Source organism: Acinonyx jubatus, chromosome A1, assembly GCF_027475565.1.
Source record: "Acinonyx jubatus isolate Ajub_Pintada_27869175 chromosome A1, VMU_Ajub_asm_v1.0, whole genome shotgun sequence".
NCBI classification, from domain to species: Eukaryota; Metazoa; Chordata; class Mammalia; order Carnivora; family Felidae; genus Acinonyx; species Acinonyx jubatus.
The window spans coordinates 108,202,161-108,218,978 of NC_069380.1; the positions used below are offsets into that span (position 1 = coordinate 108,202,161).

At 40.1% G+C, this 16,818-nt stretch overlaps 1 protein-coding gene across 2 annotated transcripts in view; it reads left to right on the forward strand.

Moving 5' to 3' along the window:
- RAD50 (RAD50 double strand break repair protein) overlaps positions 1-12,735 on the forward strand; it is an 87,865-nt gene extending 75,130 nt beyond the window's left edge. For both annotated transcript variants that reach the window (XM_015067392.3, XM_027076728.2), the window contains 4 exons: positions 7,733-7,818; positions 8,326-8,468; positions 10,713-10,846; positions 12,158-12,735. In XM_015067392.3, the coding sequence (XP_014922878.3) occupies positions 7,733-7,818; positions 8,326-8,468; positions 10,713-10,846; positions 12,158-12,344 (550 nt within the window). In that variant the 3' untranslated portion in view covers positions 12,345-12,735. The remainder of the gene's footprint in view (positions 1-7,732; positions 7,819-8,325; positions 8,469-10,712; positions 10,847-12,157) is intronic.
- The last annotated feature ends 4,083 nt before the right edge of the window (positions 12,736-16,818 follow it).

Here is a 16,818-nt window from a genome sequence, read left to right on the forward strand (position 1 = left end):
TGTATTCTAACCAAACTGAACGAGTTTATTCCCTTAAGATATCTCACATTTTCCTGTGCTTTTTCTCCTCTAGGAATGTTACCTTGTTGAAGTGCTTCCCAAACAGTGTAATTTTTTGTTCCTTTATATTCCATATTTGTATCGCTTGTACCATTTAGCCTTATATTATAGATACTTATGCTTTCCTGTTCTCCATTACTATGTAAATCACAGAACAAGCTTCACATTGGACTTGACATTTCCATGACAGTGACTGACATTTATTGAGTACTTAAGTATTATTACTCTGGTGACATATTTTCATTTCCCTCACAGGGCTTTTTGCATGTTACATACACAGAAATAGATCTTTGTGTATAGATCTATTACTGTATATAGATCTATACTGTGTATAGATCTATTACTGTGTATAGATCACACTGTAGGTATTTTTCTTTTACGTCACTTAACGTGATGAAAATCTTTTATATTCAGATATATAAGTACCTTGTTATTTTTAATGGCTGCATAATACTCTATAAAATGGATGTTACCTACTTGATCTGGACATATAAGGAAGCTTTTAAATGTTTGATACTACAGATAATGCTATAGTGTATGTCTTTGCACACTTGGGCAGATGTACCAGAAAGATAGCTTCTTAGAAACAGGGTTAATGGGACAGAGAGTATATATGCATTTTTAACTTGTTAGTGCCAAATCACCTTTGAAAAACACAAAATTTATGTTTCTACTAGTAGTGTGTGAAAGTGCCCATTTCTCCATGACTGCATTTCATATTATCAGCCTTTTTACTTTCTGCCAATCCACTGTACAAAAACATTCTCACTTGAGTTTACATTTCCTTATTTACTATTGAGGTTAAATGTCATTTCATATGTAGGCTATTTGTATTTCTTCTCTTAGAATTGCCTGTTCATAAATCTCTTTACCAGATTACTGTTAGGTTGTGTTTTTCATAGTGATTTGTACCACGTTTTTATAGATTTTGGATGGTAATCCTTTTCACGTACATTGCAAGTAGTTACTCCCAGTTTGTCATTTTACCGTTAACTTTATGGTATTATTTGTGACATTTAATTTTTAGATAGGCAAACCTTTAGTCTTCTTATTTATAGCTTCTCCCTTGGTAAGAATTCCCAATCTCAGGCGCCTGGGTGGTTCAGTTGGTTGAGCAGCTGACTCTTGATTTCAGCTCAGGTCATGGTCTCATGGTTCGTGAGTTTGAGCCCCACATCAGGCTCTGTGCTGACAGTGTGGAGCCTGCTTGGATTCTCTCTTTCTCTCTCTCTCTCTCTCTCTCTCTCTCTCTCTCTGTCCCTCCCTGCGTGTCTCTCTCTCTCTCTCTCTCTTTCTCAAAATAAAGAAACATTAAAAACAATTTTTTAAAGCCTTCCCAATTCTAAATTATAAAACTGTTTTCTTCTGATAGTTTTATTTAACTTTTAATCCTTTAATTCATTTGGATTTTGAGGTTTAATAAAGATAGTGATATAATTTTTCCCTCCTTCCCCTACTATTGAAACTTTTCCCACTGACTTGAAATAACAGTTATAAACTAAAGTTCTCCATGTATTTGGGTTTGTTTCATCTTGATTCCTGTCCCAGTACTTTGATTTTATTCTTTTACGTTATGTCTGAGATCCAAACTTTAGAGTCATTTTATATATTTCATTAATTTTTTTTAATCATATTGGGAGTTCTATTTGGATTGTATTTGGTTCAATGGATTACTTGAGAATGGACATGTTTGTAATATTAAATCTATTATGCACTGCATCGTAAGTTTCTCCTACTTAATCAGTTCTTGTTTTATTGTAGGGTTTGTTCTGTTTTATAGCTTTTCCCTCTAGATCCTGTATCATTTTGTTAGATTTCTTGGTAGGTATTTCATAGTTTTTACCATTGTGAATAGGATCTTCTTTTCTATTATGCTTCCTATTGGATTTTGCTTACTACATAATAATACTAATATTTTTTTATGTTTATTTCTGACCACCTTGTTAGTCTTAGTAGTTTTTCAGTTGATTTTTTAGATTTTCCCTTTTTTTTTTTTTTTTTTAAGTTTATTTTGAGAGAGAAAGGGTGCAAGCACAGGAGGGGCAGAAAGGAAAAGAAAATCCCAAGCAGGCTCAGTACTGTCAGTGTAGAGCCCAACTCTGGGCTCAAATTCACAAACCAGGAGATCATGCATGACCTGAGCTGAAATCAAGAGTTAGATACTTAACAAACTGAGCCACCCAGCCACCCCTCATTTTTTAGATTTTCTAAGTGCACAGTTATATCACCCACAGAAACAGTAACAAGTTTTCCCCCCTCATTTATGCATTTCTTTTTATTGTCTTACTGAATTGCTAGGGATCTCTAGGACATTATTGGAGAGTAGCCATAAGAGGCATCTTTTTGTTGTTCTTTGGAAGTACTCCTTTATATATATTTTAAATGTTTATTTTTGATAGAGAGCAAGCGGGGGAGGGGCAAAGAGAGGGGGACAGAGAATCTGAAGCAGTCTCTGCGCTGACAGCAAGAGCCATGAGATCGTGACCTGAACCGAAGTCAGATGCTCAACAGACTGAGCCACCCACGTGCCCTGCCATGACTTATTTTAAATGATTTTTCCTGTTGTACAAGTCTTACTTGGGATAAATGCTACTTGGTCATGATACCACTGATACCATGATACTACTTGGTCTTTTTAATACTTTACTACTAAATTTGACTTTATGTAGAATGTTTATATCTGTATTCATAAGCAAAATAGGCCTGTACTTTTTTTCTTCTTTTTTCTTCAATCTTTCCTTGGTGTGTAATACTTTATATACTTGGGAGCTAACATTTACTCATAAAACTATCTGAGCCTGGTGGCTTTAAAGATGGCATTTTGACTGCTTTTATAATTTTAATTATGATATTCAAGGGCTGTTAACATCCTAACCAATTTTCTCTAATTGGGACCAAGTTACTAATTTCATCAAACCTCAGGGTTTTTTTAGTGTTACCAAGAAATAATTGGCATACATCACTGTGTAAGTTTAAGATGTACACCCTGATGGTTTGATTTACATAATACTGTGAAATGTTTACCACAGTGGGTTTAGCTAACATCCATTGTCTCATACAGGTACAATAAAAAGAAAGGGGGAGAAAATTCTTCTTGTGATGACAACTGTTTGGATCTCCTTCCTTAACATCTGTCTTCTGTATCATATGGTAGTGTTAGTTGTGGTCATCATGGTGTACCTTTCATACTTAGTACTTACCTATAACTGGAAATTTGTACTTTTTTTTTTTTTTTTTAAGAGAGCATGCCTAGCAGGGGAGGGGCACAGGGAGAGAGAGAATCTCTAGTGGGCTCCACCCCCAGCAGGACCTGACAAGGGACTTGATCTCACAACTGTGAGATGATGACCTGAGCCAAAATCAAGAGTTGGATGCTTAACCAACTGAGCCACCCAGACACCCCAAGGAAATTTGTATCTTTTGACCATCTTCCTCCCAACTCTCCCTCCTCCCACTTTTCACATCTGGTGACCACAAATCTGATCCCTTTTTCTGTGAATTTGGTGTTTTTGTGTAGATCCCACATATAAGTGAGATCATATAGTGTTCTCTTTCTCTGACTTAATTTTATTTAGCATATCTTCAAGGACCATCCATATGTCCTAAGTGGTAGGATTTCCTTATTTTTTTAATGGCTGAGTAATAATCCATTGAATATATATAATATACACCACACATCTTCATCCATCCATCCATCCACAGGCACATAGGTTGTTTCTGTGTCATGGCTATTGTAAATAATGCTGTGGGGGTGCCTGGGTGGCTCATTTGGTTAAGTATCCAGCTTGATTTCAGCTCAGGTCATGATTTCATATATGTGAGATCCAGCTCTGCATCAGGCTCTGTGCTGGCAGCGTGGAGCCTATTTGGGATTCTCTCTCTCTTCTCTCTCTGTTCCTCCCCTGTTCGTGAGCACCTGCACACCTTCTCCCTATCTCAAAATAAACATTACTTTAAAAAATGTTGCTTTGCATAAGAGACTATTAAAAACTGAGAACAAACTGAGGGTTGATGGGGGGTGGGAGGGAGGGGAGGGTAGGTGATGGGCATTGAAGAAGGCATCTTTTAGGATGAGCACTGGGTGTTGTATGGAAACTAATTTGACAATAAATTTCATATTAAAAACATGTTGCTTTGAACATGGGGATGCAGATAATTTCTTTGACATAGTGTTTTCATCTCCTGTGGATGTGGACATTGCTAGATCCTATGGAAATTGTATTTTTAATTTTTTTAGGAACCTTCATAATGTTTACCATAATGGCTGCACCTGCTTATAGTCCTACCATCAGTGGACAAGGGTTCCTTTTTCTCCAAATCCATGCTAGCATTTAATTGGCTGTTTGTGTTATGGGTAAGGCCTCTTCTGGTCAACAATAAGCTATTAGTGGTTGGGTTTTGGGAGGAGGGGGGTCAAAAGTTATCCATGGATTTTGTGTGGCAGTTTGGCGCCCCTAACCTCTGTGTTGTTCAAGGGTCACCTTTTTTTTTTTTTTTTTTCTTTTTTTGCTGTTGAATTATAGGAGTTCTGTATGGATTTTGGATATTAACCCCTATCAGATACAGGGTTTGCCAGTATTTTGCCCATTTTGTAGGTTGTCTTTTCATTTTATTGATGATTTCTTTAGCCATTCTATAATTTCCAAAACATCACATCAAAGAACTCACTTCCTATGTTTTCCTCTAGGAGTTTCATTTAGGTCTTATCCTTAAATGAAAATCTTTACTCCATTTTGAAAAGTTAATTGTTTTTTAATTTTTTAATTTATTTTTGAGAGAGAGCGAGCGAGCAGTTGGGGGAGGAGCAGAGAGAGGGAAACACAAGATTTGAAGCAGGCTTCAGGCTCTGAGCTGTCAGCACAGAGCCTGACAGGGGGCTCAAACTCACGAACCATGAGATCATGACCTGAGCCTAAGTTGGAAGCTTAACCAACTGAGTCCCCTGGCGCCCCTTGAATCAGTTTTTGAGTGGTGTAACACAGGAGTCCAGTTTCATTCTTTTCCATGTTAATACCCAGTGATCCCAGCACTATTGGAAGAGACTTGCCTTCTCCATTGAGTATTCTTGGCTCCCTTGGCAAATTTTAGTTGAGTGTTTATGCTTGGGTTTGTTTCTGGGCTCAGGATTCTGTTCTTTTGATCTGTTTGTCTATTTTTATGGCGATAATGTTTTGAAGACTGTAGCTTGAAATCAAAGTGTGACGCCTCTTGCTTTTTGTTCATCTTTCCAGGATTTCTTTGGCTATTCAAGAGTCTTCTGTGGGTCTATATAAATTTTAGGAGTGTTTTCTCTATTTTTGTAAAATATTCCATTGAAATTTTGATAGGGATTATGCTCAATTTATAGATGGCTTTTGGTAGTGTTGGTATTTTAACAATACTGATTCTTCCAATCAGTGAACATGGAATATTTTTCCATTTATTTGTGTCTTCTTCTATTTCTTTTATCAGTGTCTTAGAGTTTTCAGAGTAGAGATCTTTCATCTCCTTGGTTAGATTTATTCCTAATGACTTTATTGGTTTTGATGCTGTTGTAAGTGGGATCAATTTCTGTTTCAGAAAATTTATTATTACAGTATCAGTTTTCTTAATGGTAAAACAGAGATAACCAAAGCTAACTCCCAGTATTTTTGTAAGGATTAAATGACCTATGATTGTTTACCATAATTTTTTTTATTTCTTTTTTAATGTTTATTTTTGAGGGGGTGGGGGAAGGGCAGAGAGAGAGGGAGACACAGAATCTGAACCAGGCTCCAGGCTCTGAGTTGTCAGCACAGAGCCCAACGTGGGGCTCAAACTCATGAGCCATGAGAGCATGACCTGAGCTGAGGTTGGACCCTTAACTGAGCCACCTGGGGAGCCCGTTTACCATAATTTTGCTTCACATAAGGTAAATGTTCTTTAGTAGTAACCACTAATATCACTGTTATCCGTCAAGTGGGTTGAATGTCGTTTACCTTAATCATCCCCTGCTATTGCACAGTGGGGCTATAAACTTCATACTGGAGAGAGATGATACAAAGCTAAGCTAATGATGGCCTAGTCAACAGCAGTAGGCATCAACTTGGTGTGATACACCCCTTGGTGAGTCTAGATTTCCCTCAGGACTTGAGCTGCTTGCAGTGCTGTTTCTTAGCGGACCCTACACAGGCCAGGATGCGCCACCTCTGTCGTACAAGGAGTCCATGGCGGAGGCTGTGTGCACCTTGGACACCCCTGCCCCACCTGGAGCTGGCTCTCCACCTTGGGAAAGCTGACTAAGGTTATGAAAGATCTTTCGGTTGAATGGAAAAATGACCTTTTTAAAAATTTATATGAAAAATCAGGATTGTAATGTGTAAAGAGCTATGGATTACATGATTGGTTCCAAGAACATTCTCGAGGGGTTTTATTGTTTGTTTGACAAATACTTAGGTTTTGCTCAGTCCTTTTGAAAGGAGTGTAAAATGTCAGGCCGAGACAGATGTATAAAGTAGAAAATGGAGACGTGCTACATTCTCATCAACAAGCACAATATGGTTTTTTCCAGTCTTTATTACTTCAAAATCCTTCATCTGATATTTAAAATGTGTTTATGCTGAGTCATTTCTCTCTCTCTTGCTGGTGAACCAAAGATCATGAAATGATTCTGCAGAGGTAGTAGCATTACGTTCAGTTTCTTTTTTTGTATATATCAGATAAGAGGCTTGCAAATGGAAGTAAGTCCGCCTCACATCCTCTGTATGGTCATGGCCATGATGTTTGCCTTTTTGTCACTGATGCAACATTTATTAGTTCATAAAACCTTTTCCAAAGAACCTGAGGGATTTTTGGTGAAAGGTGACTATAGTAAGAACAAAGTTAGTTATTAACAGTCTACTTTTCTTTCTACAAACATTGCTTTGCCTCTTTTTAGTATTTAGAAAGTACTAGTTTTTTAAGTGTTGTGGGGTGGGGGTGGGGAGCCTGACAGGCCAAATGGAAATGAATGCACATATTTGGCGTTAGAATTTCTTAATCCTCAACTAGGAAGGGAAAATAAAAGTTTTGAGGTTCACCTCAGTTTAAGCCTCTAAGTCGCTCTCTCTGAACCATACTTTCTGGCTGGTAAAATTCTCACAGATCTGAGGCATTAAAGCACCTTAAGAGGCTCACTTTCTGCAAAACCTGAAGAGTAACACAAGAGAAAAACGGCAGCAGTTCCAGACTTGCGTATATGTCCCCAAAGACTAGGGGACCCCTGTACAACTCGCCTGCTGTCTTTAACTCCCTGCCATCCATTTAGTCAGCAGGTCTTCCTGTAACTGGTAGGCTACAGTGGCTATAATCCTTCCAGTAAGCCCAAGAAAAAGTCTACCAAAATTTCTGAAATTTTCACAGAATGTCAATATTTGAGAGTATTTGTCCTGTCAGAGAGAGTGAAAATGGAAAAAGGTAAGGACTCTGGAGCACTGGGCACATCCCTGGCTGTATTGATTTGTAACTAAGCAGCAGTGTTTTTGTTCTGTTTATTTTTTCTCGCTCTTACTGTATTCTTTTATCATTGGAAGTAATTCGTTATTTCAGGAGATTATTATGATACTTATAGTATATACATTATGTATTCATATACTTTTAATATATACTATTACATGTAATTAGTGTTATCATTATACTATTTTTTCTTTTAAGTATCAGTGGCTTCTTTTTCTAGAGCAATCATGAAATTTCACAGTATGAAAATGGAAGAAATCAACAAAATTATTCGTGACCTTTGGCGAAGTACCTATCGTGGACAAGGTAATTTACATGGTTTATCACGGATCTTTTCCAAAGCCCCGTCCCTGGGTTTTTGCACATATTATCTCTCATCATGCCAGTATTACCTCCTGGACCCCTTTGTGAACATCTCTTAACAGATTTTCTAAGAATTCTTATCTTGACAATATCTTGTAACAAGGAAAGAAAATGCAAAGTTTTCTATTCCAAACCCTGACGAGACTTACATATTTGGCTATGGTACATATTATATTTAACTGATGACCTAATAGATTCTGTTGAAGTGTAGATAGGGATAAGCTGAAATGTGATAAGAAGAAAACCAGCAGGAGGAAATTCTTTTAATAGGGGAACTAGGCAAGGCAGAGCAGAGACTGAGGGTTGAGACATCTGGGTTGCTTCTTCCTCATGAACCCTCTCAGCCACTTTTAATGGTAATGTCACGTTGCTTCTTAGGCTTACTTGATATTTGCAGATGACAAAAGGCTACAGAGTATAGGTTGCTCTGAAATCTTCTTTTTGTGTCAGATATTGAATACATAGAAATTCGGTCTGATGCCGATGAAAATGTATCAGCCTCTGATAAAAGGCGGAATTATAACTACCGAGTGGTGATGCTGAAGGGAGACACAGCCTTGGATATGCGAGGACGATGCAGTGCTGGACAGAAGGCAGGTATCTCAAGCCCCTAGGAAGCCCACAGATAACTGATAGAAACTAGTGTCTGTGCAGTGAAAGCACCCAGAGCTGCTGGAGAATATGGTGAGAAGACCCTCACAGCACTCCTTGTTGCCACATAAAGTTAGCCAGACTCAGCTACCCATTACCCTCTTCCAGTTTTAACGAGCATTTCCTGCAACATTAGATAATCTTTCAGGAGAAGGGTCTGAGAAGTCCTCACGTGATCAGCTTAACGGAGAACCATTCATTGCTTCATAACTCTCCTTATGAGAATAAAGTTACTTGTGTTATCAATTGTCAGACATACCTCTGTTTTATGTGCCACCAAGAAAGAAAGAATGCAGTTTTAACTGCAAGAATGCATCCTGATTTCAGAGCAGTCAGAAGTGGAGGAGGGGCGTTCACCAAACCACATCCCAGGTTGAGCCACATGAGGCATTAAAATAACTAAGTCTCATTGAAAAGCAGCCCCATCACAGGACTGCGTCCCTGCTCCCACCTAGCCTTTGGACCTGCAGACCCTCTAAAAGAAGGGTTCTTGCCAGGAGCACCTGGCTGGCTCAGTCAGAAAAGCATCTGACTTTTGATCTTGGGGTTTGAGCCCCATGTTGGATGTAGAGATTACTTTAGAACAATGTTAAGAGAAGCGTCTGTTAGACCAGAGGCCTTGACACCCAGAGCTGCCCCTGCATCCCTTCTCCCCGCACTGCCTAGACTCAGCTGCTGGGTCAGGCCATCTGGCTCTAGATGAGGCTCTGAGAGGACAGCCTGTGTTGTTGGATAGGGAGCACAGAGCAAATCAGAGGAGTAAAGCTTTAAGGAATCAGGAAAATTGGACCTTCATCCTTGGGGAACAAGGCTGGGTCCTTTCACTGCACATAGGTTTATAACCAAGATGTCATGGATGCTTGAGCTTACTCTTTTTAGATTAGAAGCAGATTATATGGGATAAAAATTCCAGACCCCTGATTTTCTTTAAAAAATCTTAAAATTCTAGAAAAGGGTGCTCACATTATATAAAGTATTTTCATAAATAGTTTTCTATTTTTGCTTGAAGACAATCCTGTGTATATGTATTTTTTGTCAGCCCAGCTGATACCAATTTAAGGCATATGCAGATTATTATCTTAATCATAGTCTGCAAAAATGACAACTTTGTAATCTATAACCAGTATTCCTACTTGCTTTGGTGGTTTTCAGTGGTTATTATGAATAAGAAAATACAGAGTTTGTAACATGTCCCTTTGTATTGAAAATGCTTTGAAAATTATTTTCTAAACAAAGTAGATTTCCTATAGATACTCTAACTTATAAAAATTAGCAGTAATTGCTTCCTTGGTGTTGGGTTGGGGGAGAAAACAAAAACTTTGGTAAAGGTTGGCCAGGAACATCATTTAGACTCTTAATATGTAGGGTTGCAGGTGGGGGCTGTATTAGCGTTCAAATACAGGAAGGAAGTGTCTTCCCCAAAGGGCCAAGCTATGATCCTGACTTCTGCAGTCTTCTAGCCTTCCCTGGACATCAAAGAGAAGCTGTAAAATGCTCTGAAATCACAACTCACTCACTGATGCTCCTTTATTCATAGATTCAAGGGGAGGGGATATGGACAGCTCATGCAAAAGTAGTGGATACTCTGTTATTCTTAATTCTGTGTCCTTTGTGCCCTCAGATGGCTTCAGCTGGGGCTGAGGGTTTTAGTATTAGGTTTCTACTAACTGGGAAAGTGCCTCAGAGTTTCAGTTCCTTGGATGTCCTATAGTTTAGCTTAAATAAAACCGTACTTCTGTACTCCTGATACACTGACCCGGGAATATCCTTTCTCTCTTGGTTCCCTCAGAATTATAAACACAGACATTTAAGTGTAGGTTAGAACACAATACCTGATGCCCCTCTGGGACCCCAGAACATACAGATTTAAAAGTGACTCGGAAAAAGAGTGGGTGAGAGGTTGTTAATCTTATACAGTTAACTAAAATGATTAGTTACAGATAAACTAATGCAGATGACAGGCTGAGATACAACATACCTGATGGTTCACTTTCTGGAAGGGTTTAAGAGTCTGGTCACAGGGCCAGGCTCTCCCAAGTAAAAGAGCTACAATTCACCTCAAGTCACTGACCCGATGACATTGCTCCCTTCCCTTATAAAGACATTGGGCCAGGTGTGCATGCTTTCCTAATGTGAATGAGAAAGAGGTCTGTGTGGTACAGCTCAGCTCTGGTGCTTTCTTCCAGGTATTAGCCTCACTCATCATTCGTCTGGCCCTGGCTGAAACATTCTGCTTGAACTGTGGCATCCTTGCCCTGGATGAGCCAACAACAAATCTTGACAGAGAAAATATTGAATCTCTTGCACATGCTCTCGTTGAGTAAGTATCTCAAATTTGGGGGCAGGCTACGATAGTAATATATATTACACTTATAAAGTAACGTAGAGTTCTGTGGTGAAAACCTCTGCATGTGTCTTCCTTGGGAAAGCTAGTTGGTGTCAGACGTTAGGCTTTACCTTTGATAGTAATTCTTCAGATGCTTAAAAAGAACTAGGTGGTGAACAGCAGCCCCAGAAACATCCTGCAATCTCCCCAGGTGTGCTGAAGGGTTTCCTGGCTTGGTTTGCTTTCTCTGTAAACCCACCAGAGGTGCCCACAGGTCATGTAGAGGAGTTAGCATGCCCTGCTTAAAACATTTCTAGGTGCTAATAGTGGATTTTGGCCCATCTCCCCAGTTTTATGAGGAATGACAGCTCCTATTCAAAAAGTATAATAGTGGTTATGTAGAATCTAGAAAGTAAAATTGCACACAGCTTTTGCCACATTCAAGTGTGGTGGGTGCAGACCCCAGGAATGGGCAGCCCCTCCTGTGCTGGCAGAGGAATCCCACTTTTCCCAAACTAGAGAAGCTATTTTGGGTACTCTGGCTCAAGATAGATTCTTTCTGGCAGAGACACTAGCAGGAATGGGGCACCTTTCTCAGCCACCTCTCAGTCGTCCTGCATGACCAGCACATAAGGGCTAATACTTTTCAAAGCTCAGTGCATTCAGCCACGGGTAAGCAATAAACAAATGGTTAGTTAAAAAGTCTGATTTCAGTCTCATAGCTAGTTACCTCAGCATATAATGAGCAAAAATGTTCCCAGTACACCCACTCAGGCCTCTTGTGTGTCATACTAATGATGCATCTAGTGACTGGTGGTGGCAGAATTCTAAGTAGACCCAGCTCCTAAGAAGGCAGCTGGGCTTGCATATGTAATTTCCCTTGCCTGTAGTTGGTTTTTTTGTTGTTTTTTTTTTTCTTCCAGAGATAATTAGTAACAGGTCAGGAAAACCCCAGACAAAGGAATAAGTAAGACTCCTAAAGTTGAGCAGCTCAGATATTAAGGAAAATTTAGTAAAACATTTCTGTTTTAATAAGAACAACTTTGTGTTCTGGAAGAAACTAGATCATGTATTCTCATCAGTCCCTGAGTCAGACCTAGAGGAAGAGTCACTCCATCACCCTCACTGTCTGGATTGGACATGGGACTCCTACCTGGCTGGGCTGAAGGTCTGGGTCCAGCTCCCCCTCTCCAGTTTCCTCCAGGGTTGTCCTGTGTCTGACAAGGTTCTCAGTGTCTTTTTCATATAAAGGAGAGGATTATTTATGCTCTTCAGTAATAAAAGGTTCTCAATATATTGTTTCAGGATAATAAAGAGTCGCTCGCAGCAGCGTAACTTCCAGCTTCTGGTAATCACTCACGATGAGGATTTTGTGGAGCTCTTAGGGCGTTCTAAATATGTGGAGAAATTCTACAGGATTAAGAAGAACATTGATCAGTGCTCAGAGATTGTGACATGTAGTGTTAGCTCTCTAGGTTCTTATGTTCATTAAAAATAGTCAAGATTTTGGGGCGCCTGGGTGGCTTAGTCTGCTAAGTGTCCGACTTCAGCTCAGGTCATGATCTCAACAGTTCGTGAGTTCGAGCCCCAAGTCGGGCTCTGTGCCGACAGCTCAGAGCCTGGAGCCTGCTTCTGATTCTGTGTCTCCCTCTCTGTCTCTCTGCCCCTCCCCGACTCAACCTCACTCACGCTCTCTTGCTCTCAAAAATAAAAACATTAAAATTTTTAGTCAAGATTTTGCCTTAGAAGCAAGTCCTCGGGCAGCTGTTTATTTCTGGTTTCAACTAAGTCAGTGCAAAAATCTGTCCTTTCAGAGGAGCTTTGTGTCTAGGATTTTGAATGTCTGAGAGGTTCTACCATCATTAAAATTGTTTCTCATGACATTTGGACTGATTTCCTGAACTTCATCCCCCTCCAGGCAGCCTCCGTCAGGCCTGGGGGTTCAGTAGCAGCACAGTTGGACTCAGCTACTCTGTTTCCCTTCCCAGCACAAATGAATGATTCCTGGTACTACCAGAAGCTGTTACCTTTCACTTCAAAGCACTGTTAAGAAGTAGGTTTTCACTGCCTTGATAATTAATGATTTGGGCATTTAAAAAAAGTGTTGGGGCACCTGGGTGGCTTAGTTGGTTAAGTGTCCGACTTCGGCTCAGGTTATCATCTCTTGGTTGGTGAGTTCGAACCCCCCATCAGACACGCTGCTATCAGCGCAGAGCCTGCTTCAGATCCTCTATCTCCCTCTCTCCCTCCCCCTCCCCTACTCTCTCTCAAAAATAAACGTTTAAAAAAAAAGTGTTACCTTTGAATTTCTTTGGATATGATTTTTAAAACCTGAGTTATTAGTGAGCACTAATATCTGAAGATGACTGGAAATCATGAGGTTTTAATATTTGGCTCTGCTCCATTTTATAAATACCAGAAGTAACCTTCCTCACTGGGACTCAGTTTCCCAAAGTAAAATTAGTAGTAGTCCTATGGGGCATCAGGGTTTGAAAGGAACCTTAAGTAATCATGTAATTGAAACTCACCATCTTCCCCCCACCCCATACCCCTGCCAGGTAGTCACCCAAACTTGGGGTTCTCTCTAGACAAAGAAAGTTCTCCACTCTGCACATCCACCTTTGGAAAGCTCTGATCAATAGCAGGATTCCCTTTGCTTGAGGCATGATCTGCCATCATGAAGAAGTCTGGGGCTTTCCATATATCCTATGTACATCTCTGCCTCACCATCAATCTTGATGGTTCACCAAGTGCATTCCAGCGTGGAAGGCAAGCAAGGCTCACTCATGGAGTCATAGCCTTCTCCCAGTGGGCTCTGACCAGACCTGGAAAAGCAGGCCTCATCCTCATTCCAGATCTTATTTCCATTAAAGGTCCAATCACACCTTTTCCCTGGAATTGCCAGCTGACACCAGAAAGCTTTCCCCAAGCATTACACACTGAATGCTACCAAGCCACACACTTTTGAGTTAGACTTTTTGGAGTTGACTTTTTCAGAGAGTCTTGTCAGTCATGTGGCATAGTTTTGTGCCATCTGCAAATCTAATGAGTATATGGTATAGATAGCCGTTCTTAACCATAGTATAGGGAGAATTAAGCCCTAAGGACCTAAGGTATCTGCAATAGGCGGAATAAAGACCTCCAAAGATACCAAATCCTAATCCCTAGAACCTCTGAATGTTACCTCATTTGGCTAAGGGACTTGACAGATGTGATTAAAGATAAGGATCTTGACAAGGGGAGATTATCCGGGTGGGCCGTAAATGTAATTACAAGTGTCCTAAGGAAGCAGAGAGCAAGATCATGCAACCAGCAAAGGCAGCATGTGGATGGATGCATAGACAAGTTCTGTGCTGTGAAGGTAGAGGAAGGGCTGTAAGCCAAGGAATTCAAGCTACCAGGAATGGCCGAAGAAAGCAAAGGAATGCTCTCCCTTCAGAGCCTCCAAAAAGGAATCAGCTGACACCTTGATTTAATGAGCCCTGATTGGGGCTTTTGACCTCCAGAACTGTAGAAGAGAATAGATTTTTGGTGTTTTAAGCTACTTAGTGTGAGCTCATTTGCTACAGCAACAGTAGGAAACTCCTATGGTATCCATCGTAATCCATTTCTGTGCACCTCAAGTGACCTTACAGTTGACCCTTGAACAACATGGGTTTGAACTGCGTGGGTCCACTTACATGTGGGGTTTTTGCCACCAACAGTACAGTATCGTAAATGTATTTCCTTTTTCTTACGAGTTTCTTGGTATTTTCTTTCCTCTAGCTTACTTTGCTTTATGAATACTGTATATAATATACAAACAGAATACGTGTTTATCAGCTGTTTATGTCATCAGTAACACTTCCAGTCTGCATTATAGTATCAGTAGCTAAGTTTTGGGGTAGTCAAAAGTTACACAAAGGTGTTTGCGCTGAGGGGTTGGCTCCCCTAACTCCTGCGTTCATTTTTCAAGGGTCAACTGTAGTTACATATGATCATCTTTTGGGAGAACGGAAAAAAGTGTTACTCAAATCATTTTATGTTCTGTTATTTACATGAAGAACCCTGGGTGAGAAAGTCTGGTCCAGACACTCTCCTAATGCCTGGATCAAAGGGCCAAGGAACACAGCCACCACTCCAGCCAACTGCTTCCTGTCCACTGACTGAGAAGTTTCAGTCATCCTAATTGGCTTGGAAAAACTAAAATTACCTATTTACCACACTAGCATGAGCTCCACAAAGGTACCATGGAGAAAAACTGACCAGTTTCAGAACAAAGATCCAGGAACTTGTAAATTAATACAAGCACTTCATTTCCAGCCATATATTAAACATACACAATAACCAAGATTTTTTATCCCAAGAATGCAAGAGTATTTCAGAAAGTCATAAATCTGTTCATAAATCATCACCATAATAAAGCCAAAGGTTAAAAATTCTGCTAGACACCAAACATGGACCATTTTTTTTTATATATACAATTCAACATCTCTTAGCTTTAGCCAAACTCCTAAAACTACCATCTTCTTAATGGTATTTGTGTCACCAAGTCAAAATTAAAGTCATCTTAATAGCAAAAGATGAAGCATTTCTCATTAAATAAAAAAGTGTTATCTTCTATCAAAAGGTTTCTGAAAGCACTAGCCACTACAACATGGAATGACAATAAAGGCCATACAGGATAAATGCGGGCAAGGAAGCAAAGTTATTTACAAATTACAGATTTCCCATCTCAGCTCCCTACTCCCTGAGGTCCGTGGAGCTTCCCCAGCCGCCCTTCTGACCGTGGCCATTTTCACATTCCCCTTGTAACCATGGAGGTGGGATAGGTGCCCTTCCTACTTCTCACTGGTGCTTCTCGATCATTATCCATTAAACACCCACCCCCCTCCTCCATACATGGGATGAGTAGACATCCCAGTGTCGAGATGAAGAATGGAGCCAGTGTCCCAAGCACCACCAATCACTAGTTCTGGGACCTTGGGCAAGTTAGTTACTCTCTCTTAGCTCTGATTTCTTATCTTTAAAGTAGGTAAGACACCACCTCTATTGGGGAGTTAAGAGAATTAAATGCCTAGAACTGCTTACTGCTTAGAACTGCTTAGAATTGCCTGGCACACAAGTAAGTACAGTAAAACCTTGGATTGCAACTAACTTGTTCTGCAAGTGTTCCACAAGAGAAGCAAACGTTTCCAATAAATTCTAACTTGACAGATGAGCAATGTCTTGCAGTACGAGTAGTACACGATGCCAAACGTCACAACTGAGTCAATGGTTCTCTCATCTGCGGGACTGTGGGTGATCATCTCCCATCCTCAAATGCTTGGTCTCAGGCCGTGGTGTTTGGCAGAAATCGTTGATTTTTCAGTATGTTGGAAGGTGCCAACAACTAGCTGAGTGTATTTTTTATCACTTCAAAGCATCTCTGGACAGTCCTTTGCTTTTCCATACAAGAGTAAGCTTAGGAATGCTTTGCTTCGTTCTAGGGCAGGCTGCCTGCAGACATAGACCCTTTCCTCTGTTGCCTTATTGGCAGTCACATGAAGTACAGTACATGACAAGAGTTTATTAATACTGTACTGTATTCACTACTGTAGTCAACATCCATGCGAGTGTATACAATGGACCCCATGCAGAAAAAGGGTGAAAAGAAAAGCAGTAAGGGGATGATTACAGTGGAAGAAGGATATCCTAAAGAAGTAAAAATGAGGTATGTGAGTGGCTGAAATGACAAGATTTTATAAAAAGCCTACATCTGTGTCTGGTCTGCAGAGGAGGAGGAGTAAAAGACAGAAGAATCCCTCAATTCGAATGAGATTAGTGAGATGTGTAAAAGGTGGGAAGCAGTGCAACATTTTGTAGAAAAGCACCACCCAATGAAGCGTACAAGCTATGAATCTGTTTCACGACAATGCAATGTCACATTTCCTCAAAATCCTCAAAAGGAGGCAAAAGCAAATGTCATTGGATAGGTTCCTTGTTAA